General features: G+C 42.1%; 1 protein-coding gene across 1 annotated transcript in view; it reads left to right on the forward strand.

Moving 5' to 3' along the window:
• unc5a (unc-5 netrin receptor A) overlaps nt 1–27748 on the forward strand; it is a 153061-nt gene that overhangs the window by 73085 nt on the left and 52228 nt on the right. Inside the window, 1 exon segment of the mRNA XM_025897508.1 lies at nt 6877–7092. Within this exon segment, the coding sequence (XP_025753293.1) occupies nt 6877–7092 (216 nt within the window).

Genomic DNA, 27748 nt, shown 5'->3' on the forward strand with positions numbered 1-27748 from the left:
GTCGATGTCGCCATTCTGTATTTATTTATTTATTCTTAAGTTTATAGTTTTGGATAATTATGGCACTCTGGCTCACTTTCCTGATTGTTCTGCCCTTGTAAAATCCAGTGTGTGAACCATGCCATTTTAGCTGTAGGCATACCTGGTAATTAAAGGATTAATTTGGTAATCTAAATTGTCTTTTGTCTTTTTCTTCCTCCTCCCTCTCATTATTTCCTAACTTCCATTTCAAAGATTTAAAGCCTCCTTTACTTCTCCGTCTGCGTTTCCGTTTCTCCCAATGCCTGCTCCGAGTCCTATAATCAACTTGCTTCTGGATAACCTCGTTTCCGGCTAAGCGCAAGGGGACGACAAATCCGCAAGCGAGCGCGTGCCTCGCATGGCAAAGACTGCGACTGGGCTCTGCCCCTCCTGCCAGCGGTGGATGTCTTTACTTCCTTTGAGGATTGTGTGCAGTTATTAAGTCAAATGTGTTTAAATCTCCGTGGCTCTTTTGAGAAACATCATGCAACGAAGTGCCAAACAGGTGAAGCTTTGAAGAATCGGGAGGCATTTTACATTGCGAGTCTTGCTACAGCAAGGCGTTTTGGATGTTCCTCTAAAATGAGCCAAATCTGTCAAACGTGTCTCGTGTTTGTGCAGACTTTTACAGGAGAGCAATAAAAACGTTTTTCCTCACTCAGCTTTTTAGTTTTTGAATTTTCCAAAAATATTCAGTAGTTTCTTTTCATTTTCTTTTTTAAAGTACTTGATCTTTGGCCTTTCATTGTTTTCTCAGTTGTATGTTTTGCTTGGTTGAAGTGACCTTTTTACTCCAAACACTGAATAGCAGTTAGCGATGCTTCTGAATGATGATTTTTTTTTCGCCTGCCTATTATGCTGTTTCAGGGGAGCTCAAGTAATTTTTCGACATACATGCTCCAAGAAGAGCACATTTCTACTCAGTAATAAGGCAACTTGATCTTTGCAATGCTCTCCTTTTGAATTATGTATTTTTCAGTTAAAACCAAGCCCTTAATATAAGGTGATGATCAGAAGTTTATTTATTTACTCATTTTCCTACAAAATGGCCAAGTGCTCTCATGCTTAATTTGCTGTGTACTCGAATTTGTAATCAAAGAGGATCGCATACACACATGAGTAACACACCCAAGTAAGTGTAGTCGCTAAATAATCTTACTGGGAAGTTATAGCCAGCAATGAAACCACTGATATAAGAAGTGACTGTGTGAGAGGCCGATTCAGCCCAAAGACCGGATTGTGTGCAGAAACATCTGGAAATGAATGGCCACAAAGCATCAGCTGTGGCACTCGAGCAATGAATATGCATGTTTTCGTCTAATTTGGAGACCCTCAGTCCACGCCGTCAACGGCACTTGCGACAATAAGAACGTGATTTCGGAATCACCACGGACCTGTTTAAAATCCCAAACTCTCTCTGTGCACAGATTTCCAGCTCCCAGCTGTGCTGCTCCTCTTTAAGCATCACTTTCAGCCATTTATTCACACACCTTTTGCACAAACTGCACATTTGCAAAGACAAGAAATCCTCGCATCAAGTCGCTCAACTTCCAGTGCGCTCTCACTTACGCTGCGCTCTCAAAATGTCAGCTCTTTTACCCTGACAGAAAACTTAAAATGGTCTCATAGGTTTCGAGGCAAATGCGCCTTTCATGACGCCGTCGCCTTGAAAGGTGAGCTGAAGCGAGGGGAGGTGGGGGGCTGACGCAGGGTGTCAGAGCCGGTGCTAGACGGCACAGAGTTGCTTCCCTGCCTAGATCCCCCACCACCACCATCGCCACCACCACAACCCCCGCCGAGGTGTTACTTCAAATAGATGACAAGGAAAATTGATAAATAGGAATCAACAAACCGGAATAAGTAAATGTGTAGGCTCCTGTTCAAAGGTGTAAGGCTCATTAATGGTGTTGTTGTGCACCATATTTACACAACAGCTCCACACTTGTTTTTCTTTTCTTTTTTTTCCCCCTCCCTCTTTCCTTCTGCTGACAAACTGTTTAATGACAAAACAAGCAAAAGCATTTAATCACATAAACAAAGAGACGCCTGTTTTTTGAGTAATGATGATTTATGTCTCCGGCTTTTGAAGGCACTTCTCAAAGTTGACGATGAGATTGAAGCTTCAGAAGCGCATCTATTATGGAAATGTTCTCTTCAGGAGCACCGTGGGCAGCACGTTATTAGTATCTAGGATGAATATATGCAAACACATGTGCAAGGGCCCGCATCACCGCTATATGCTTAGCATCCAATTTTGTATTCAATTAAGGGTGGGGGGGATGTAATAACGTCATATGTGGCATGCGTGAGGACAATTTACATATTCATCCTCCTCCTTTAGGCTCATATTCTCCTTCTGTCCTTCATACTCTTAGTTATTAATATAGTTTTAAAGCCTCTGCATCCTCCTACAACTGATGCTGATGCAAGTTTGGGTTGCAGTAGGTGCCGGTGCTAGTACATGTTTATTTAATGCATGAAAGCAGTTTCTATACTGGTGGATATCTGCTGACAGTAATTGATTGTTTTGCAGACCGACCTTAATGACCAGGGATATTGCATAGTGTGATTTTGCTTTTTAGCATTTCTGTTTTTTTGCATGCATAATTCTGCACCTCTCATTGATTGAAAGACAAAGCGGTTTGTGAGCAGCTTTTTTTGTTTTCGTTTGCTCTTTTGCATTGTTGTGGTCTTTTTTGGGGTTTTTTTGCATACATGCACTTTTTTTTGGCTTCATACGTATGTTTTGGCTCCAGGATGGCGTGTAAGTGTACAGTATACGGGGAGCACGAATGCTTCTGATACCGAATGAGTCTGTGTTTGTGGTTCGAGTGCTTGTTGAAGCGTGTTTGTCTCGTTGAAAAATGTACTCTGAATCCTCAGACATGTGGAGGAGTAAATATTTCTCATCTGGGGACAAACATACATCAGTCAGCCGTGCAGCAGATTATATATGATGGTGGAGGGAGCTTTTTTTCTTCCACCCCCCCCATCACCGCACTCATCCTATTTCGTTTTCCTGCATTTTTCACTCTCGATGTAAATGCCGTCACGGGCGTATAGATAGCATTTCTAACTCGACATGATCTGCGCTTCTCTTCCCAGAACCATTATGTACATACGTTACGTTTAGAGCGATCACTGAATAAAGACACTCGTTGTTTAAGAGAGTCCGGAAACCTACTCATACAAACCCAGGCACTCGGAGGGAAAACATCAACCAACAAAGCGGTCGAGACAAATTTGATCTTAGCTTTGCTGTTAATAGCCAAACAAGAAATTGCATAATATTCTGGATTGTAATTTTAATTGAATTAATTTCAGAGGACATCGTAAGGCACTGATGGTGTCATAAAACACTTGTTATAGCTGCTGTTTATCACTCTGATGTAAATTATGCCCAGTGATTGCTCAATGATGCTTTACTTCAGGGACATGATGTTGGGAGAGAAAAAAAATGTAATTGGCTCCAAAGGGCATATGATGTGTTGGTGCTGTGAGGGAGAAACACAAAAGAGGGTTATTTCCTCTCCAGCTACGGTTTTCTTTCCTTTTTTTGTTTTGTTTTGTTTTGTTTTTTTCGCCGGCTGACATCGCCGTACTGTGTCACTTTCTGCTTTTCATGTAGATGGAAGCAAAATTTAAAAAGCGGGGCACATCTACAGTATGTTGGGTTTTGTTTAGAAAAGAGACTTGAGCTTTCTGTGTACACGAAGGAAATAAAGAGGCCTGCTCCTGCAAAGTAAATGACACTAAAGTAGAAATCATTATGAAGTATGGAAGACTGATGGTAACACAAGACTGTTACAAAGCTGCAAAATCTAATCCTGTGTGATAATATAAAACAAGCATATATAGTTGCAGTCGTTACAGGAATATAATTGTTATTATTATTTCATTTTTTAGATTTTAACATTTATATGTTATAAGTGTTTTTTTCTGACCGCATCATAACAACTTTATCATCTTATCCTCATGTGAATGTGCTCAGCCCCTGACTTGGGAGTTGATGTGGTCAGCAGGACAGATGAGTCATGGGGTCTGTGTGAAGCAAGAAATCTGTCCTGGACATCATGGCTCAGCACACTGACAGCTGGTGCACCCTTGTTGTTGTGTGTGTGTGTGTTTGTGTGTGTGCATTTGAGGTTGTGCGTTTTGAATTGTCTCTCAAGAGAATAGCAGCTGCAGACAAATATCAGGGCAAAACTTGGCGTGTTTCTTTTAAAAACGACAAGAATTTTTTAAAAAAGAAGAAAGAATCCAGGTTTCTTTACAGGAAAATCTGCAGGAGTCCAAACAGTGGCCTGGCCCCAGGAACTCATCCACCATATTGTAGCAATTAAATCAGTGTCATGGCTGTATGATCAACAAGGGAGACATTTAGCGTCCACTGTTTGTTGTTTGCGCGCGTACAGAATGATCTGGCAGTGGGCTCGGATGCATTTCACAATTAACAGCGGCCCAAGCCAATCACACTCAGCGGAATATAATGCAGGGCTGTACGTCTTGATTTGTGCACTGACCCGCAAGAAGTCAGTTAAGTGGCTGATACTCCCTATGTGTGCGCGTGAGAGCGAACGAGCGAGCGCGTGTGTGCACGTTGACTTTGAAGTATGTTGTGTCGTGACAATAATCTAAGCCAATTTACTACGCATCAGCCCTCCATTATGGGTTTGACATAAAGCGGTGCGTGACTTGAATTCTCTTCCATAAAATGACAATTTGCTTCTCAAAAGAAATTACGTGTTTAACCTCATTAACCTAAAGCACATGCATTAAAACGGAAGGCTAACCGCCCTCCCTTGCACCCCTTGTGAGACACTCAAAAACACAAATTGGCAACATCATCAGAAGTTAAGAGTTCGCTCTGAATGTGACCCCTTGCAAATGGGAAGTCAGTGGCGAGTTAACATCGGGAGTTCGTCGAGTCATTTCACAACTTGTCAGCCTTCTCGGGTGGCTTCGGTTTCACTCTGTTTCAACATCATCTGTCCTCTATGAGATGATTAACCTGGCAGGTGCGAGGTGAGTCTCGCCTACTGTTTTAGTGAGCTGCCGTCCTCGGTCTGCGGGGAGTACAGGGGGGTCAGCCCAGCCGGCTAATGGCTGTAGTCACAAAGCTGGAATCAGGCCCACTTGAAGAACCGGCCATCATTAGGAACAACACATTTTCAAACAGCCTGACCTGCCGGGCCCACACTGTTTATTAGCAAAGTTTTTGGCTCTCCTTTAAAGCAATTATATTCTCCATTCAAGATGAACTGTGGCCTAAACGTACACTCGCATGCGCAGTCGATAATGTCAGGCGCTCGAATAGGAAGCTGTCTAGTTTTTTTTCCTCTGCAAATGCATGCAATAAGAAAATGTGTTCGGAAAATGAGGAAAACGGGGAAAATGGCAACGTGTCAGTAAGTGATGTATGTCGTTCATTGGACACAGAACATTTAGTTTTCATTAAGAGTTAAACATGTACACGCAACATTAATGGGGTTCAGTGACAGCAGCAGCGCCGCGCCTCACTGTATCTCATCCTGATAAATTAGCAACTCAGCACACAGGGGTACAAGGGAAAGAAAGGGAGAAGAAAGAGAGACATTAATATAATGTGTAGTGGGGGAGGAACTGACAGATAATGTCTTCATCTGAAGATTGGTATTTATGATGCAATGTAATATTATCCCTGACCCGGGCATCGGCAAGCTGTAAGGATGAACAAAGACCGGGCGAGGGAGGACGTCAGGAGAGGGAGGGAGTGGGGGGAGAGAGGTCAGCACGAGTGTTGGCGTTTTCATTGTGTGAGATGTGGACTGCCGTCCTCTCCCTCCGCGCAGGGAGTGATGGAGAAGGTTGTTAATGCCTGGTTTGTCAGCCATATTGGATTCAGGGCAGTAAATTAATATCGCACTCCTTTTAGAGGGGTTTTATTTTGGGATTTACCGGTCTCCCTTGAGTGTCGGTGGTGTAAAGAGGTTATTTCCCTCTTTCTCCTCCGTTCTGTGTCCTCTCGCTATCTCTCGCGCAAGGCTAATATGTTTAGAGAGAGCGAGAAAGTGTGTTCATGGAGGAAGGATGTGTGCGCTGCAGGCTCTTTTGTGTCACTCAGCATTTGGATAGCACATTTTTCAGCGAGAAGTCTGCCGTAAATTGTGGCATCATCCGAGCAAGGACAGCTCCGTATCTCCGAGGTGTTTCTCTCCCCCTCCCGCCTCCTTCCTTTACATGTCATTTATATGTCATGAGATTTTAAAGGAATAAAAAGACATCTACTGGATATAGGAAGTGATTTTAAGTTAACAGGCTGTTTAGCTGTCAGTCATCAACCTTCCCTGCCTCGTGCCCTGTCGTGTTTAATGTGGGTAGAGTTAGAGTCCCGGTTGAAGAACCGTATAACACAGTGTGAAGTGGCCTAGTCGTTGAGATGGGGATTTATGGCTGCTGGTCCATCAGTGGTGATGTTAAAGGGCTGTGATTAAGAGCTGGAGTAAAGACATGGACTTTGCTATCCCCGCGACCCAGCCAAGAGTACACGAGGCCGATCTCCATCACTGCCAACTCTGCTCCACGCGGCTCCGTCTCTCTTTTTTGCTCTTTGTCCATCTGTCTCTCTCTGTCTTCTTCTGCCTCGTTCGTGTGCATATGTATGAGCTCAAATTCACCAAGGACTCCCAATCCCTGCATTAGATATTTTCTTGCATTTTCGCTCACCAGTCAAGCAGTCACAACAACGAAGTACGACAAGGTTCAGCTCCTGCTTTCATGACAACTTGAAATACTTTGAAAGCTTTTCTTTTTCACTTTTATTTGACATCTCTCTGAATAACTTTTTCTCCTCCTTCCTTCTCTTTATCCTCCAAGGTTCTGAGCACGCTGCCACGGCGACGCTTCCCGCCGCCTTCTCGGACCTGTTACCTCACTTCTTGGTAGAGCCGGAGGACGAGTACATCGTAAAGAACAAGCCGGTGACTCTGACCTGCCGCTCCACCCCGGCCACGCAGATCTACTTCAAATGCAACGGCGAGTGGGTTCACCAAGATGACCACTTGATTGAACGGACTGTTGACCCAGCAACAGGTACACCAGACACAAAATCTGTGACCCACATAGATAACCAATTTTCACTGAATTTTGCCTCTATTGGGACTCCTTCTGTGCAGTGTTTCAACCCAGATATGAGCCAGTTTTCTTTTCTTTTCTTTTTTTTGCATTTTGTCTGCTACAGATGTATGACATGTGCAACTTCATAGAATCATTATGTAAAGTGTTTGTGTGCTGAAACCTGGATTTGCAATTTGCCAGTGATTACTGTGCTCCATCGGGCTCTTGGCTCATCCTCCAGCCTATTTAGCCTGCCAGTCTCATAATAAGCACATTGGTTTCAGTCTCAGAAATCTTCTCGATCACCTTGGAGACCTGTTTGTTTTTCTCTCCGTTGTGCTGCAATCCCCCGCCTCCACCATCAGTGTCATAAACATGTATGACACTGATGTGGTGTGATTCAGCAGCGATCTGCAAAATTCAAACCACTCATTTACAGCCTGACAACTGATTGGGAATGAGAAACGTGGCCGTGACAGGTTTTTCTGGGGGTGGGCGGTTGGGTGGGGGGGGGTAGACGTGCACGCATGCACTTGTGGCTGGCTGTACATAGCAAAGCCATGTTTGAAAAGCGGATGAAGTGCAACAACTGAGAGATGCATGAAAAGATAGGCACATCAGTCGGCTTCTTCACACAGACACAAAGGGAATTCAGGAAACTCTGAAGAGAAATTTAATCAGAAATGTATTAATTCATATGCAAACACTGCCGCTTTGTTTTAAGATGAAGAGCTCACAGTTTTAACATTTTATCCATCTGGGCTACAGGGTTCGGAATTAACATTCAGCACCTCGGCAAATGTAGGCACAAAAAAGGCATGCTTATCTAACTTTCAGTGTCTAGATATCAATTCAGCCTGACACTTCGGTAGGTGAGGACGTCTGATCTAGTCTCCAAAATTTTCCCACAACGAGGCTTTGATTGGTGTACGTGCAGGCTTGTCCCTTCCCGTTCTGCTCTTTTTTTCTTAATAAAACAAATCTCCTGTTTTTGTTTTTTAATGATCTCTTCTAACATGAGCATCTTTGAGAAATGTTTGGTGATTTAAACTTCAAATTCTCCCAGGTACACAGCTTGTTTATATCTCTTCCTGTCGTGTCCCACAACCTCGCTGTCACTCACTCGCCGACTGTCGATGGCGGGCTGTTTTGGCTTTTTCTGTTTTTTCTTTTTGGCGTCAGGGTCTTTAAATAATGCCAACAAAACAAAAAGTATAAAAGTTGATTGTAGTTCTTTGCTGAAAATGGGAGGGAAAAAAATGAGCACACAAGGGAGCGCTTGTGGATTTGCATCATTAGGAAGAAATTGTCAGCGAGTCAACAGTGATAAAATTTGATTTCCCTTCTTGTGTTAACAGCTCTGCTCTCACAGTTTGGTACAGTTGTTAATCGGAGTGATACGAATGGAAGTGCTTTAAAAAGGGCTTCTTTTTTTAGTTTGTCAAATAAATGGTCAACATCTACTAGCCACGGGTGAATGCAAACACTTAGCAAGCCGTGACGTGCAGCGGTTTTACTGCTTTTCTGTAAACAAACTTCATAATGTCGCAGCCAATAACTGTCCAATAATCTCCTTTTAAAAACATTATTAATGAAAAGGAAAGTATCAGAGAAACCTGGATGAATATTTCTCTCACGTGTGCACTGGTTTCTTCGCAGCTCCTTACCGGCACACATGTTCGTGACAAAAGAAAGTAGAAAAAGGAAAAGTGTGGCAGCAGTGCAGCTGGCAGAAGGAGAGATAATTAATTAGAATAATTACACGAAAATTGCGACTGAAATTGAAATTAACACGAGCGCTCTAGAAACTTTTAAAGTGGCCTCTAGCTTTTGATCACTTTGAAATTCGGGCTTGTTCAAGCCGTTAACATAAGTGTTACACTCTCTGGTTATCACGTCTTTTGTCGCTATCCATCCATTCATCCACCCACCCCCCTAAATCATCAGTTAATTTAACTTGTTATTCTTTAGTAAAGCCACTGGGCCACCGTCTTTAAACAACATAGTTAAAATAAGTATTCATGTAAGCAATGTTCCTGGTTACCTGTATAACCTTGGGTTTCTCTGTTTAATTTATGGTCTGTCCACACTGCATTTCAGACCGTCTGAAACCCCCGCCTGCCAGCCCTCTCAGACGTCTGATAGGTGATGTCTCTTTAGCTTATTTTAACTCGGTGTCTGACTGGATGGGTTGTCAGAAAATGTGTTATCACTATTTTTACACAATATCTGCTCCTGTTTCTCCTTTCCAATTTATAATGGCTGTTCTTTTCTTCCCCCCCCCATCCACTTTTATAAGAGCTAGAAACACACTTGATCTCAGATCCGTTTTGAACAGTGCATCTTAAGTTGAGAGTGACCTGTTTATTTAAATAGACTCGCTGATTGGATGATGTACAGTCGCTGATATGCAGCGAGCACCGGGTGACGTTGTGGAGGCTGCTCCTTAACTTTGATCTGCGGAATATGAATAGTTTTGTCAATAGCTAAAAAGAACATGACGTGCCCCATAAACTGCTGACTTTATGGGGAACAACATTACTAATGCGATGTTGCTCTGCCAACGTTTAATGATGATGGACCATTTGCCGTGTCGTTATGAGCCGTTATAGTTGGCATTTATTTGTCTATGAAACAAATCCGTCGTGCTGGGTGCCACAGACCCCCCGCAGCAAGCGAGGGGCTCGGTCTTTAGAAACCCTGTGAAGTTCCAAGGCTTCCTTGCAGCTCCGCATATCAGTCTGCAGTCCCGCTGCCTTTGATGAGGGATGTTTCATATGTGGAGCTGTGCAGTTATGAAGGACGCGTGGTTGTCCAGAGGTACGGCTGCTCCAAGGTACCTGCATCGATCTCTCAAACACTTGTGCTGTTTAATGTCAGCACTGCCCCGAGGAGTTTACTGATGGCTCCGTCTAATCCCACTTCTTGCAAGAAATGTGTAAGGTGCACACATCCAACAGTGGTAAAGCGTGTGTGTGCGTGTGTGTGTGTGTGTGTGTAGCACAGGCCTGTCAGGTTGTTCTTACCCTGGATGTCACACTCACACTGGACTCTAAACTCGTACCTGTTGCCAAGCAACCAGGACTTCTGTCACACCAGAAGCTGCCCGATATCAACATCCTGCCTTAAGGAGGGAGGAATGAGGAGTTTGGACTCGTATCCAACTTGAAAAAAATTGATTGACAATTTATACCTGGTGGAGCAGGGGGGAAAATCACCTTGTCAAAATAGCACATTTCTTCGAGAGAAATTTTGAACATTTCTCTGTGTGATTGCAGTTTCTCCCGCCCGTGTTTTGCACCCAGTGCTTTCGCTATTAAGAAGGCCAGAGATGTAAATAGCCACATGATCAGCCAAAAGCTGTCAGAAACCTCCTGAGATATCAGCCTCGGTTTAAGCTGATTAGCATTCTTGTCAAGGGGCCTCCTTTCTTTTCTTATGCAAATGGAAAGGATGCTCTTAATTGCAACAATAAATTAATAGAAATTGCACGCAAACACATCAAAATCAAGAGTCACTGTCGGAGATGTAGTGCAGATTTATTGCTTATTGTCCTCTATTCAGACGGGATTTTTCTTCCAGTCTTTGATGGATAAGTGGCTGTTCAACAATGAGGCACACATGCAGTTTGAAGTTTTGATTGTGAAAGAAGCAGCAGGCCCGCTGTCGTGGTCTGCACTGTCCGTCGATTTTTCTCCATTCTTTTCTCATGTTTTCGTGCCTCCCTTGTATACTTTGACAGCATGCGCAGTGTTGACCACCGATTTGGACTCTTTGATGTATTTATTTATTTTGTTAGGATCAGTGTTGTGTCCTGGTTGCACACGTGTGCACCTGTGTACACACTCAAAAAGCATGCAGGTTTAAGCGTCTCCTCTGCAAACGTTTCATATCATTTTATATCACAAGCTGTAATTGAACATTTTAATCAGCTGCCTCTCCAGCGAGTCCTCTTGGACTGCAGCTGGTAGAAGCTGGTTGCTGTGTTGTGCAGGCTTGGTGAGATTGGAGTAGTTTATGTGAAGCAGTTCTTTACCTGCTGGAGATTCTGGTCATAAAGGGATCGGAGGCTCAAGCGGCTGAAAATAAGAGTGAGGGGATTGTCCGCTAATATGTCAGTTGTTAAGGATGTCATTCTCTCACATCAGCGGAGAATAAAAATACTATGTGTGTCTGTGTGAGTTTGTGTGGTCAGCAACTCTTCCCGTTATATTTTGAAGGATTACTACATTTCTTGCTGCTTTATCGTCCCGTCCAGTTTACCTGCGCTTCATTATTACTGCGCATCCATCTCTGAGCCTTCCCTCCACATTTGCCTCCAGACCTTTGATTCGCCATTTGGTAATTATTTTTCCTAGTCTGGCTTTGCCGGCTTTTTCCTGCCTTTGTTTTCTTTCAGTGAAGAACCTTTCGTTAATCTCCAGCACTTGCCTGCCTGAAAAACCACCACCAGTGATATTGGTACAAAAATAAATGAAAGGTAATTAATTAAGCTGTTTGTCAGCGTAAGTGTGAAAAATTTATTATTCATTAACCAAGAAAAACACCTCCACCCCCCCCAAATGTTTCTGAGCCCGTTTGAGTATTTTGGAGAAGGTTTTAATCGGCAGTGAAACTTATCAGGGTGGAAATTAGAGTTAAAACTTAACCTGACTTATTATTGGAGTTTCACTCAGAGCCCTACTGAAACCTTTTTGCAGCATGCTCTGGCTAAGACATGCAGACTTAACAACTTAAAGACACTATATATATAACTAATAATAGTTATAACACGTTGATAGGCAATAATAGTGTTTGTTATATGGTGTCATTAAGTCCATACAAATAAGTCAAATCTGAAACAATATCTTCTCAATAACAACAGAGCATTTTAAACTAGCACATTAAATTAGAAGCTAGAAGAGACGGTGCCCGCTTTCTGCAGCAGCGATTTGAACATGCAGAGATGGGGAGAGAGAGATAACATTTTCCAAAGTTTGAGCAACTGCGGGAGGTTTGAGGCACGAGGAGCCGCATGCAGAAAGCAGAGTTAAGATTGTATTGGACCAAAAACAATTTGCGTAACAGCTCTAAATCTATTAAACTGGAGAGCGATTCTTATTTGCCAAATAGGACGGAGCAACATGATTACATTCTGTGCACCAGCATGTAAATTTGACTCAACTTTTTTTTTTATACCTTTTTCTAATGTTGCAAATCATTAAGTAAGCTCTATATTGCAATATTGGACTACAACAAGTTGTGATTTACTGTCATCGCTTGATGTCATTGGAAGGTATCACTAGATTACGTCATATATTGATACCGCAGACCTATCCTAGTACTACAGACCTGCGTTTGTGGAAAACGGGCAAAGCAGTGAGCACCAGGTTGTGTGACATAAGCTAAGTTGAAGCAGACTGCTTGTTCTGAGCATGTCTGTTCACCGAGGCGCTCAAAGCATTGAAGCAACCTGCCGTTGTCTGCTGTGATTACCACGGAGTGAACATCAAGGGATTCCCTCAGTCCTAATCGCTTTTGGTCATGCTGTTGTTACTAAAGAATATCAAATGGGAAAACAAAACTGATCAAAGCGAGCCCAAGAAGTGATCGATGAATCCTTCACCTTCACGCAGCCGAACGGAGCAGCAGAAGGAATACGGGATACGTGGCTGTTTCTGACATGAGCTGTTCTGACCCAGCGCAGCAGAGGTAATATTCAGCAAACTCCAAACATGTTCGGTCCCAGCGCTCAGACAAACGTCAAAGTAACTGGAAGGGTTTAAATTAATAACTGACCCAGGTCTGACGTGCCGGCATGTTTCAGTCAGACCGCTCAGTATCCAGGCTTGGTCTGTAGAAAACATGACATGTGGATAACTGTCTACGAGAGACGTGACCTCTGCCCTCATCAGACAGGTCTGTTTATTGAATCTGATTCAGAGCAGGAAAGACAAAAGAGGCGCTCGGCCCGACTGTGTGCTGTTTAGTTACAGTTAGACTTGCTCACGCACCTTTGTGTTTCATAACACACACACACACACACACACACGTACATGGAGCTGCTTTCAGAAACTCCTTTGAACATGGAAAAGAGAAGAGATGTCACAATTTGTCCTTCCTCTCTTGGTTTCAGTGTCCAGTATCGATCCGTCCTCAAGTCTATCGGTTCTCATTACCTGTCCTCAGTAACTTATCTCAAATGTTATGGCTGTGACTGCTTCCGAAGCCTCGGACAGCTCTGTGTCTTTCCCAGGTCGGCGAGAGGAGACGTCTGGCGAGTCCTAATAAAGACATATCCCCTCCGAACAAATCAATGCTGACAGTGTGTTTGCATAGATTAGGAGATTCTCCCACTCTATGATTTCTCATCAGACGCATGATGAGGAGAAGGGAGATTGGCATTTGAGCGGAGGCTTGTTGTATGGGGCCAGGCTGATTTGATTGTGTTTGCATTTCATCTGCCAGCATTGATGGAAACGATTTTGATCCACGCTCCGCATTGTCACCCAGCAGCAGACCCTCTCAGGTGGAAAATACATGCATTTCACATTCCTATTTCAATAAACCTCTGCAACTGCCTTATAAAGATGGGAGATTATATTTTCTTTGTTGATTGAACCGGATGTCGACAAGGCTTCTGAAAATGAAAAGAGAACATGACGGAGAAAACAGCAAACACTTTCTTTGTACTTTTTGAAATAGTTTATCGTTGAGTCATACACACAATATTAATAAACTAATATTCTCTTTTTATAACACCGCAAATCATTTAAAAGGCCTTTAGAAAGGGACCATAACCCATCCCTAAGAGGGTTTATCAGCATCCGCTCTTGTCCTCTGTCAATCCTTTGAAGTCTAAATACCGCATATGACGTAGTCGGTAAATCTTTTAAAGCCATCTACCAGTTTTGGAAAATAACTAATAATGTTATGACAATACAGGGCTAGCCCTGATGTCTGCAAACCTGAGAGGATTCATTTGTATAAAATATGTTGGGGGGTTTTGTTTGGTTTTTTTGACTCACTCCATCCTGGATTGTGATGTGATGACATATTTAATTTCTGATCTAAGGGGGAGATAAGCTAGGCTAAGCCTAAATGATCTGTAACCTTTATTTTAATACCTGAATACTTATCTGTGGTATTAAAGCAGCCAATCGCCTCCCTAACACCAGCTCCCGCCCACTCTCCCCCACTCTCCATGTCTGTGTAATACACATTTTCTTTTCTTTATTCCCTCACATCTGTATAGGTCAACATCACGGATGCCTTAGAGGAGACGAGCTCCTTTTACACAAATGGCATTTATTTGAAAGCGGTAACGAGCCCGCTGTCATTTCAGCGTTATCAAAATTCAGGTGAAATCAGGACAGAGGTGTCCCACTGGTGCTGGGGCCACACAAAAGTGATTAAACGTGATCTTTAACAGAATATCGAAGAACAGTCCAGTTGCAGTTTAAGCAAAGCCTGATTGGTCCGCGAGCCAGGATCTAATGAACAGAAGGAAATAAGAGAATCAGTGGGGAAGAGGACAATATAGTCCTAAATGAACGAAATGGCCTTGTACCACCTGCTAAGCATCGATCAGTAGCCAAGGGGACTAATTGATAATGCATTATTAGCTGCTTCCCTATAATGGGACTTGTATTTCATCCTGCCCTTGATTGCAGGATGGAGGGGAAAGGATTTGGCAATGAAGCACTGAAAAACAGATGGCAAGGTGAATTGTTCCCGTGACACATCTGCCAGTGTGTTCTATTAGACTTCTCAGGCAGGTCAGCCTGAGCGAGTGAGAGCGTGGACGTGTTTATGTGCAGGGAAGCAGACCTTTCTCAAAGCACAGCAACACGGCACAGAGAGAGAGGGGAGTCAAAGTGGATTTAATTGAAGCCCGTGTTTGTCTGGCCTTGAGACAACTGCAAGTGTGTTTGCAGCAGTCGGAGTAAAGTGTGGCAGGCTGAATTAAAAACCAGCCAGCTGTGCTGATTGATCCCACCAATAAAATCATACAAGAGGCCGCACTCCTTGGCGTCTCCAACTTTGTGTAAGTAGTAAGTGGGGGGGGGTTTCTTAAGTTTCAAATTTGGTTGGGTCTGTTTCTTTTGAAGTTGGTCTTGACATGTAGGAATAATAAATTTCAAAATTAACTGCAATTAGTGGAACAAAAGTGGGAAAAAAAAAGATAATTACCATTTGTCAAACAACAACACCACTGTTCCAATCTCCCACACGCACAGCCTTTGTCCTCCCACCAAAACATATCCCACGTCAGCTCAGCGCCATGCTTTCTCTAAAGTAATTTTGCATTTGTCAGTCTCACAAAAGCTGTGCCCTTGGTGGAAGTTGGAATGCATTCAGCAGTCTTAGTGCTTCGTTCTTTTTAGAGCGGTTAAAGTTATTTATTTATGCCGTCTGGTAAAGATAGACATGTTATCAATACAGTCCTTCAAGCTCGCATTTGTGCGTGGAGGTTTTATTTTGTTTTTTTAAAAAAAAGAAGAAATCTCTTGTTGTGGCCAGTTCCTCATTTTGAAATGGAAATGCACTGCTGGATATTTTCTCTTGGTCTGGGCGTGTGTGTTAAGTATTTTAGTTTTCTGAATGCTTAAGAAAAGGCATTTAAAATGCATTTTCAAAGGCTCTCTGTACCTTTGTGGAAAGCAGCTAGGTTCTGAGAGCTACATGGAAATATTGGCTTGGATCCGTCTTAACTACTTCTGAGCTTTCCCTGCCCTAACCAAGACATCTGGATAAAATGTGCTTTGTATGCTGCAGCACATGCATTACCCAGACCACTCGCACTTCCCTTGTGCCAAGCAAATAGAGGCCAAAGTTGCAAATGTGCTTAGATTCCATAATGTACCTCAGAACTGGACAGAGAGGAGCTGGTAAACTCCATCCGTGACCTGGTGGTTTGGTGTTCAGCAGTAAACTTTCACATTTATATATTTATTTTTGCTACTGTAATGTAATTTTATCTCTCAACTTACCTCTGCATCCTTTGGAAAATGAAAAGCGCTAGTGTTATGCTGACAGAGGGAGACAGAGTGGGAGTTTGCGGTGTCAATCAACATCTGCTTTGCTCAGATTCATTTAAAAATAGTGGAGCTGCAGGTGTAGTGAGGGAGCTTGACAGCTAAATAGTCCTCAGAGATTTTTGATAGGCAGAGGAACTCTGTGGCTGGGAAGTTAATGCTTTGTGTGCTTGGCCCCGAGGAGACTTTCACTATAGGTATTTTACACAGTCCTCAAACAAACATCAAGTCGCAGCTTTTCTCCTTTTTAAACTAAAAGCTGCAGGGTGTCCCGGGTATGGGATAGTGGTGCTGTAGTGAAAGGACTGTTTTGTGCAGTGAGGGGAAGAAGAATAGCTTCAATTTTGTCATGAAGTGCTGCGTAAAATATGAGTGGGAGAAGAGAAAGAAAGTGTCACAAATAGGTATTTCAATGGAGGTGGGATGGTGCTTTTACAAGCAAAGACATCTAAAGCTGTCTAGTGTGTATTGTGCTTTAAGAATTTATTTACTCTAAAGTATTAAGTAAACCTACAGTGCATCGCCTGTGTACTTTTTATAGAGGCTGTTGGACTTTGGGTCGGGTGGGTGACAGAGTGAAAAACAAGCAGGCAAACATTTTCTCCCTCGCGTTTCGGGAAATAAAACTGGAGTCGGCAGTCAGCGTTTTCCTGCCCGCGTGTAACACTTCTAGACTCTGTGTTTGCGGTCAGCATGCTGACCACACGACACGGGACAAAAAGGGGAATGCTGAAAAAGAGCGTCTGAGGAACCTGAGGAAACCTTTGCATTGAAGCAGGTGTTCAATGAGGCATGCTGACAACAACAGGAGCAGACGTCCCAGTCTGGGAGCCATCAGGAAGCAATCTTGAGGATTTTATGTGATTCAAATGAATAATTCATTTGTGTTGTTTTAGCGTTTTTTCTTCTGAAGATGGTTTTTCTCTTCCTGCTTCTTTCGAGAGATTTCGGAGCGACGTCTATTTAAAGAGCAGTCAAAAGCCAATTACTTTATTATTTAGAGAATTATTTAAATTATTTGTTCATAAATTGGGGGGAGGAAAAACATGTCTTGCAGACTGCCCATCCTTAACATTTGGTTTGCTTCGGTTGTTTTGTGCATCTGTGCTTCATGTCTGCATATTATCCCAACACCACCTTCATAACATCTGCTACCTCTGGTATTAAACAAGGCTCACGGGGTCCACTTTGTATTTTCACCCCAGTTTTTTTTTTCTTTTTCAGCGTCAGGTTATTTATAAAGTCCACAATTCTCTTTCTTGCATCCGCAGCATTAATAATTAAAGCAGTCGGATTCGAACAAAGAAATCAATATTTAAAGGCTCAATCCGTGCTCGGTCTGCAGCGCTTCATCCCCTCATGCGTCGCATTATACTTGATTGTGGACTCAACAACGCGCTTCGTGTTGGAATGAGAGCCTTGTAAGCTCAGCATCATGTGACCACTGTGGTAGTTGGGGGGGGGGGGGATTAAACAGATTACACACTGAGGCTGTGAACACTTTCCAGGTTTAAGTCGGAGCTTCCATTTCTCTCACTACAGGAAATATATGCTCAGATTTTTTTACCACCTTCCCATTTTTTCCCCACAAAAAAGGCCAAAACACCAAGAACTCTTAAAATAAATAAAATTTCAAATAGGTTGGGTGTGGAGCAGACCAGTGGAAGTCTGGCTGGAAGAGAGGCAAAGCAAGCTTCTGGTGGTGGACACGCTGTAATGCAGCAGAAGGGTTGGTGTTTAGGTCCGTACAGCTCTGTACCAGTCCCTGGTTACACCTTTGGCTTGTTTGTCTCTATTTGCCTCCAACCAGAGACAAAAATTGGCCTGAAGTCACACGGCCCATCGTTGTAACCCTATTGACTGATGTATATCTCGATGCATATGATTGTTTTTATTTTTTTGTATTATATTTTATGACTACTGAAGACCCCAATCCAGAACTCATGGATTCGTGGATATAGTGGACGATATGCAGAGAGTTGGTGTGACTGAGATCGAGGCAGGTGATCCGCTGTGGCGACCCCTGAAGGAACCGTAAGAAGAAGGCCTTTGGTGGACTTCTGTTTTCTGCATTCTCAGTTCCTTCCCCATGCCTCTTGAGAGGAGGTGAACCCTTACCCCCTGTTGTTTTCATTGCTGTGAGGCTCCCTCACACATCCTATTTCAGCTGCTGTTCTCTGGTGCTCTTGTAACACGGAGAAAGGTTAGTAAGAGTTGAGGCTATTATTTGTACCATACGTCTTGAGGCAAAATTGATTCTGTGACAGTTATGTATATCCGACATGGCACAATGTTGACACTCACTCTCCAGTGTTTTCCCCAGTGCTTCACTCCTGGTTTTCATGCCAGATGTGATATAACAATAAATGGTTAACGTATCATTTCTTAAGAGCACAGTGCACTCTGGCTTTTGTCTCGACTTAGCTAATTGCCGCTATGTGAACATTTAGCCAGGACCAGAATTGAGTTTGTGGTTTTAATCAAATGTCATTGCTAAAATATTTACAGTTTCTGAAGGATTATGTTGCACATTCAGTGCTGTTTTCCCTTCTTTTTTCCCAAATAATTAACCACTTTTAATTACTGAATAAATTACTTGGTATTCACCCAGGATTTTCCTGCCTGACAGCCTTTTTTTAATGTCACCAAAACTGTCATTATTCAGCTTTTGGCTCCATTACTGGCACAAAGAGAAAGAGAAACAGTCATGTGTAAATTAATAATATGGTTCTGTTTAAATGTCTGATGCCACATCTGTAGTATATAATGTGAATTTTAAGTGGAATTGCAACTGTTGTTATTGGGAGTTTTTCCTATAATTCCTGTCAGATTTCTCAGTCCTGAATTTGTCTTTTTTGTCCAAGAATGCAAATCCATCCATTAAATCCATGCAATTAGGAATGTAGACATGGGCAAATTGATCAGAATAAGGAAGGAAGGCTATATAGAATGGCTGTTGAGCTACAAAACCATCCCTAGGGTTTAAAAAAAAGAGGAAATATCCATTGAGCAGGGATGAATGCTTCAAGCTGATTGAAGGCAATCAGGCAATTGAAGGCAATTGATGGAAACTGATGCAAAAGAGCACACAAGACTTCAAACCTTGAAGCAGATGGGCTACAGCTGCAGAAGACCACATCAGGCCTCACTCCTGTCAGCTAAGAACAGGAAACTGAAGCTACAATTTGTACAGGCTGTTGGGTTTATGTCAACCCCGCTGGTAAACAGAAACTGTTACTGAAAGCAACCACACAGACACCACAATAGTTTTACTTGCAAGGGGAGCGTTGGAGGGCAGTGCTGCCACTCGTCAGTCCAAGCAACTCCGACTCCTCTGCGTCCGCCTCACTCATTTATTGACACCAGAGGTTACACATAATTCAGTTAACCAGGTGACAGTTTTAAGGCAAGCATGTGTAAGCAAAGTGTGTGTGTGTGTGTGTGTGTGTGTGTGTGTGTCACTTCCTGACACATGTTAAATATCAACACTTCACCGAGTTCTTTTGATTCCTCAGAGGCATCCGATGGAAGACAAAACACTGCTCAGTAGACCATTTAACACTTTATTTCTCTTTCACATTACTTCTAGAAGTGGAGATGCGTCCTGCATGACATGTTGCCACAGATCTCAAAATGGTGACGGGCACCTGACAGTTTTATTACCGGGCACCCTATTCTAGTCTAAACAACAGCATTTCAGTAAATTTCCACAGAAGATGGTTCCCTCTTATCTACTGTCCTGCAAGCAAATGTGGGCGAGAGTCTACAACTGGGAGGGGCCGATGGCGCGATATGGCAGCCTCGCCTCTGTCAGTCTGCCCCAGGGCAGCTGTGGCTACAACAGTAGCTTGCCTCCACCAGTGTGTGAATGTGAGAGTGAATGAATAGTGGCATTGTTAAGCGCTTTGGGTGCCTTGAAAAGTGCTATATGAAATCCAATCCATTATTATTATTATTAACTGAACGACACCTATTCTAATGCCTTTATTATTCAGGGCTGTGTCCACTTAATACTACACTATATGATTATATGGCAGTTTTGATTAATATGAGATTAATATAAGGCACAGTATTGAAGCACTTCAGGTAATATCACTCTAACACACACCATACATGGCGGTGGCCTCTCAACTACATCTCTAGTCACTTCATTTAGAGCATGACCTTTTAACACCCCAATATGTACAAAAGCAAACGTAGCAGTCCTGCTAAACGTATAAAAGCAGGAACTTGTGATTTCTTGTGTGCAACGGAAAATTATAGCGACTAGACAGCTTCCTGTCTCATGTCTGCACAAAGTTGCACACAGAAACCTATAAAACCTATTAAGGATAAGATATTTATCAGCACACAAATTATTATATATTCCTAAGCACAAATTCATCAACTCTTCAATTCTAACACAGGCTCAACAAAATTAGAAAACCGATTGGAAAACTGGAAAAAGTTGCCTGACCTGGTGAGTACTGATTTCTGATGAATGCCACCAGCTGGAAAGCACATCATGTCACAAAGCTCAAATAATCTCAAACTGGTTTCTTGAACAAAACAATGAGTTCATTTACTCAAATGGCCTTGATAGTCACCAGATCTCAATCCAATAGAGTACCTTTGGGATGTGGTGGAACAGTAGAGTCGCATCATGGATGTTCAATCAATAAATCTGCAGCAACTGTGCGATGCTGTCATGTCAATATTGACCAAAATCTCTGAGGAACGTTTCCAGCACCTTGTTCAATGCCATGAAGACTTACAGCAGTACTGAAAGCAGTACTAGGAAGGTGTACCTAATGAAGTGGTTGGTGAGTGCGTGTATACGCTTTTTATACAGACAGCTCTCCTCTTTCTCTTCTAAAACTTTCGGACTCCCACAGGAAACTGTGAAGGACACGACTAGGGATGGGTACCGTTTAGGTTTTATCAGATACCGGTGCCAAACCGGTACCTTTGAAACGGTGCTCGAACCGGTGCTTAAAGAATGGAGAACACAAACTTTGTCCAAAAACCTCTTATGTTTTTATTTTTAGCAGTCTCTTTTTTTTTCTGCAAAATGATAACCAAGTTAGGCTTTTCTGTTAATACAACATACCTCCTTTGGTTGGAATCAGTGCTTAAACAATGGAAAACTCAAACTTTGTCCTAAAACCTCTCATGTTTAGCTGTTTTTCTGTAAAAAGATAACAATGTTAGCCTTTTCTGCAGCTATAGGGCACATATGGTATCACTCTATCAAACAAGAAGACAGCCGCATGTAACTACGACGGTGTTTGCTAGTTCACCTTACGTGCATTAATTTAATAATGTGGTTAGCGTACTCGACGTAAATTACACACGAACAACATTAAGCTACTCACGCAGAGAAGAACGGCTGCTGCTGCCATCATCATCCGTCATCATTTCTGCTACACTGGCAGGGCTAGGGGCCAGGACTCTCCTCTTCGGGTTCTTGGGGGATGTTGCTAACTCCGGGTCCGATAACAGGCACCACACCCACAGTAGATGTGCTCGGTGTGAGGTCTCGCAGCAAGCTATCAAATAGGTGCATTTCTGGGCTTTAAAAAAAAACGCTATGCGTCGCCAGGTGTTTCATAAGATTCGAGGTGTTACCTCCTTTGACAGTATCACAGTATCAGCTTAAAGCACTTGTTGCAGGCTGCTGAGTTTGCATCTTTTGCTGTGAAGTACAGCCAGACTTTTGACCGCTTCGCCTTGGGCATTTTTAATCTGTAGCTCTGCTCTAAAAGAACGTACGTACCTGGCCCCGCCTACTATCTTTGGAAAGGTTAAATGATTGTCTAGAATCCAAAGTGTATGACATCTCAGGGGGGGAAAAAGCATCGAAATAAAGCACTGAAATGTGCACTGCTTTTCGGTCTGGTTACTACCGTTTATGTCAGAATGGCACCGGATACCGGTACCCATCCCTAGACACGACTGACTGTTATCTTTGTCTCTAGTAATTATAGAAAAACTGTGTGTGTAACTTTGTGTCTGTGTCAGATGATCACATGAATGTAAGTAAAATGTGACTACCACATAGATTTTATTTGCAGTTTTTATAGAACTGTAAATAATATTTATGTTTAATGAAGCTACATTCTGAGTCATTATCCGCAAAAGCTAGAAGTTGATATTAATACAAATTATAATCTTAGTAGTTCTTCGAAGGAAAGAAAATGTAGAAAGAAATGGAATTTGGTAGAAAGACTTTTTAGCCTCTGCGTTCCCCCAGGCTGTTTACTGAACGCTGGATGTTGTGCTCAGTATTTACATTCGCCTACACACCTTCATTGGATTACCAAAAACTCCTGCCTTCCAACTGAAACAACACTGCCGGCCAAAGGCCCAAGAGGGACCAAAAGATCGTCAGGAGGGAGGAGGAAGCCTTAATGCAATTTGTATGGCGCAGAGCACTCAGCAACCAGATGGGAGCTAGGCTGGCTTTACCTGAAGCAGCTTTCCTTATTTACTTCAGCGCCCAAGGCCATGTCAGACAAGGGGGAGAGAAACATGTTAGCCCGAGCAAATTATCACGGCTTTCATGTGGGTAAGCTTCTATCAGATCCTCCCACTCTGCAAAATGTAATGGAAGCAGAAGCAAAGTGCTCAGGGCCTTCACCTCCGACGTGTTCTCATTCGCAGTAGGACAAGGTGTATGTGGGAGATAAAGGAGCAGGTCCCAGTCACTCCCAGCCAGAAGACTGTGGCATCGGGAACATTTTGCTCTTGCCAATCATCGGGGTTAGGATATTGGATGGAGAGTAATTACAAAAAGGGCACTTTGGTAAGGGCACGGTGGTAAATCACAGCACTGCCTCTGTGCAGTGTGTGTGTGTGTGTGTGTGTGTGTGTGTACACGATTAAGAAAGGTTAGGCAAACTAATTATGGAGGGACAGTGTAAATAGGAAAATCCATTGCTTTGAATTAATGTCCATTTGATGTAATCAGTTCTGGCTTTTGTACGGTAGCTAGCAACCAGATAAAAATGTGAAATACATTAATGGAAACTCGATTTTAATGTCTGGTTTTTGATGTCTTTGCTCGGGTGCAGAGAAGAGCTATTCTGAAGTTTTTGTAAATCAATTCATTATCACGTTCTAAACCCGTGAACACCTGTGCAACTAAAAACAACTTGAGCGTCATTTATTCCGCACTCTGCATTCTTGTGAGAATGTGTGTGCACTTAGCATAGTGTTGTGTCACTGACAAATATGGCAGTGGAGGTTGTTGGGGTTTTTTTGTTTTTTTTTCTTGCATTGTGAAGATCTCGCTCTCCTGGGTAATCCAGAGTGTGTACATGATTATTCATTACTAGTGAGCTCAAATCATTTTCACTCAAAAATCTCATCTTCTTCCCATTGTGTTGTGGCCTGCTCTGCAGATTTTTTTGATTTTTTTTTAAATGTGAAATTTTGTTTAAAAAGTAATTGGTTTGAATCTAATTAAGCCGTCTCGCCTTAGCATTCCAAGTAATCATTTTTATTGTGTTTGATTGCAAGTTAACAATGGAAAAGGACACATGAGGAGGAATTATCTTAAGTGGTGTAATAGTTTTGAAACCAGACAGAATACACAATACTAATAACTGCAGTCTGGTGTCATAGTAAGGGACCTGACCCGCTGTCAGTGCTTTTAGGCTACCGCTGTTGAGCTTTTATTACATTACTAGTGGAAGCGTGATGGGACACTAAGGGGACTTTGCAAATTTTAATAGTGCAGCTCAATCGGGGTGCAATGATTCCCCCCCTCTGTACCCTCCTCTGCTAAATTATTTCTATGCCCCTTGGGGATGGACTGTTTCAATGCATCTTGATACAATGTACAAAACAAACGACAGTAATATCAGAAATTAACTTTCACTTTCAGCACTCCCGATCCCATGACAGTTGATGACACTGCATAGATTGCTTGCCAATCCAACTTTTCATTATGCAACCAAGCAACTGTTCCAACGTGAAAACTACCACTAACTAAATAAAATAGAAATTAAAACGATTCATTTAAAAGTGATAATCAACGCCTTATCACCAAGATCAGAATTACCCACAAAGGTGAGATCTGCAGCTTCTTATTTTAACTTGATGAACTGCAGTTATGCACTGGAGCTGCTGTCTGTGACATCCTACAGTTAAAAAGCGTTGCTATGCACAATTCTCTGAATAAATGTTATGGACAGGGTTGTTGGCTTTGCAGGCGACGGCACAGCTGCTGTGAAGGGCTGATGGAGAGAAGCAGCCACGCTCTGTGTGAAAAGATCAGCCATAACCTGGCTGTCATTCAATCCATCAGTCACAAGTTAGAGCTTGCGGTCCGTGATGCTGTAAAACATGTTACAAAGCACAGTGACTTTGAGTTTAAGTCATTAAATATGTGAAAGTCTGTTGTTGATCTCTGTAAAGGGAGCAGTGCCTGCCTCCCTCTCTGTCAGGAGATTTGCACATGGGGGTAAAAGAGGGAACATGGCAACTTGAAGAAATAATCCATTATCACACTGTTTTCTTAGCAACCTACTATATTTGAATATTGAAGTCAGTATCACTGTGTGGAAGGGCAATTTAATTCTGGTATTTTCATTTTATTGAAAGGTTTGATTGGATCGTCTGAAAAGGGAAAAATGAGATGGAGGAAATTGCACATATTCATTTCATGAAAAAATTGTGTTATATTTGTAAACACTTTTTTCTATTATTATTATTATTATTATTATTATTATTAACATGTTTAGTTGACATTTATGAATCTTTAAATGTTATGCAGACGGAAGTAAAAAACGGGCTACTCCAACATGATTATGATCCCTGAATTTAATGGGGGACGGGCATCCCTTAAGCTCTCTACATAAGTAAAGCAAGCATGTATATTAAGAACGGCTGCATTCCCCTTATTATTTTTGTGCATGCTATCCAGTCTTTAAGTCATTAGCCGTTTCCGGGTCCAAGCTCCACTTCAGATCAAGTCAAACGAACACTGCGGCATCACCGAGTTACAAACTGTCTAAATTGTTTGATCTTTAATAAAATGATCAGTGTGGATGCTCTACCAGGTGCAACAATTGAGTTTAACATCCAGGCATCCTCGAAAAAAGAATTTATGAAACTTAACTGAGTTAGAAGTTAGCAGGAAGTTAGCTCGCTAGTTTCCACCTAAACATAATATTACATGTTCTGACTGAGAGATTTCTAATAAAATGAAAATGTACAGCTCTGCTATCATTTTCAACATAAATGAAGACAAAAAACTAAACAGCAGTGATGTTTGTAGGGTTACTGAAGTTGGGCTAGCTGGTATATAATGATGTGCTATATGGTGGCTAGCTATACAGCTATGGTTAGCATAATATAAACACATTCCTGATAGTCAGGGACAAATTTAATCACATGGCGGGATGCTGCTGTAAACGGACCAAACTTTAGGGTGACCAACCGTCCTCTTTTCCCCGGACATGCCCACTTTTCACGTTTTGTCCGGGGGGATTTTCGAGATTGATTATAATGTCTGGGTTTTTCTATGGGCCTACAGAGGACACATGTGTGTGACGTCATCCCCCTGCTGCTTTGTGAGTGGTTGTTCTGCCTCACAGACAGGATACAGCGCGCCTGATGATGTTTAAAAGATGCCAAAGCACAAGTGCAGCCTTTCAGACGAACTGCAAAAGAAATTTCCCTCATTACCGTCCCGGTACTGGTAATTTTTCTTATACAGATGAGGCCTTATTTCTGTACCATTATTTAATTCCAGAGGGTTATTTGAGTTATTTTTCTTTGCACTTGTTGACTTGTAAAAGCCTATATGACATTTTTTATTTCACCATTCGTTAACCGCACAGAGAAGGTATCGTTTAAATATGTTAAAAAATTTCTTTAAGCAAACAGTATTATTAAAGTTCTTCATGACTGGGCCAAGTGTCCTCTTTTTTTTTTTTTTTTTTTTTTAAATCAAAATATGATCACCCTACCAAACTTCAGTCAGGAGAACAACTGAGATAATCCATCCATGCTGCGTGGGCTAGGCTTTAGTTACATCTTAAGGTTTTTAAAAATTAGCTTTAAAATGAATAGTGGCAATAAAAACTGAGAGATGCCAACAGTGATCACTGCCTTTTTTTATTGGCTTGTTCTGATTAAAAATAACAAGATACAAAGTTTCTCTTTCATGGCTCACCTGGACTCTTACTGCTGGCATTAATTCCACCTATCCTTTACCTTCTGTGACAAGTCAAAATATCTCCTGTAAAAAAAGCAAAAAATAAAACGTGACAGCCATGACACAGAAGGAAAAGATTGCATCATCAGTAGCTCAGCTACTAGCATGCTGTCTGTCTGTTCTCTATTAAAGCACTTTTAGTAAATGAAGGTTGTGAAATACATGAAATGGCTTTGTAACTAATTAGCCATACACTCATGTTGCCTATGCTAATTAACCATGTGAAGCTGTGGTTAATCCTTGGTTAAAGCTTTTCAGTCTGATGAAAGCCATCGTGTTTAAAGGTCCTTCAGATAAAGAGTGACCTGGAAGTACATCAAAGTAATGGAGGTTATTTTATTCGTAATCCAATCATTTGCTAAAATCTTTTTTTCTCTTTTGTTTTTTTTTTTTTAAACAAAAAAAATAAAAAAATGTTATGACTTGAACCATGGATTTGCAAAATCATTAAACTAATTATCCGGGAATATTATCCTCATAAATGAAGGTAACCTTCAGATAACAATTATATTACTTATTTATTCATGTTTTTATTTATTGTCAAATGATTCATTGCTTAGATTAAAAATTCACGTTAAAGGAAAATATGCTAAGAAAGAGAGAGGGACCTAAGAGAGACCACTTAGTAACACAAGTAGATTTTTTTTGGGGGGGGCATCTTTCTTTCATCCTGCATCCTGTACTCTTCCCACTCTGCTGTCAGATTTCCACCTGAGTCTCCTTGGAGTGGCATTGGACTCAACCTGGCCGGATTGATTGGAGCACTACCTGCTTGCCTGTTTGTCAGCCATGAATAATCTGTAACGACATTCAGAGCATCAGCAGGGGCCTTGCAGCATGCATTCATTGTGAAAAATGGACAGCTCAATCAAAAGAAGCTCTTGAAAAGCTGGTCATAACCGGAGGCAGAGCCTTGACCCAGAACACTGTCCCACTGACTTGAGTCGCAACCTCACCAACATCCCTGAATGGAAGGTCCTAGTGTATTCCTTGTGAACCAAGCTCGCTTCCTTATCCCCTCCCCCAGCTGTTCCCGTCTCTCTTGCTCTTTAATAGAATCATGCTTCATTCAGAAGGCCACGTTATCCTTGTCAGGAGAGGCACGCTTATGGCGCCACCTGCCATTTTCAGCTCTCGTCGTCAGCTAACGTGGCCCACTCATCACTGCACTGCTTTACATGATAATGGAAGTTTGAAGACTTGATAAGGCAGTTGTGCCCTTGGTTCAGTGACATGGGGTTGCAGCTGTAAATACTGTATAGGTTGGTAGGTGACTGTGCTTTTGGATTGATTTTGACAGGCTGTTTAGTGAGCTCCAAAGTTGTCTTTTTTGCCAGCCCAGCTTGATGTCTGGACTTCTTTCATGTAGGAGAGGTAAATTGGCCTTCGGAAGAGCACATTGTTGGTTTCG

Source organism: Oreochromis niloticus, linkage group LG2, assembly GCF_001858045.2.
Source record: "Oreochromis niloticus isolate F11D_XX linkage group LG2, O_niloticus_UMD_NMBU, whole genome shotgun sequence".
NCBI classification, from domain to species: Eukaryota; Metazoa; Chordata; class Actinopteri; order Cichliformes; family Cichlidae; genus Oreochromis; species Oreochromis niloticus.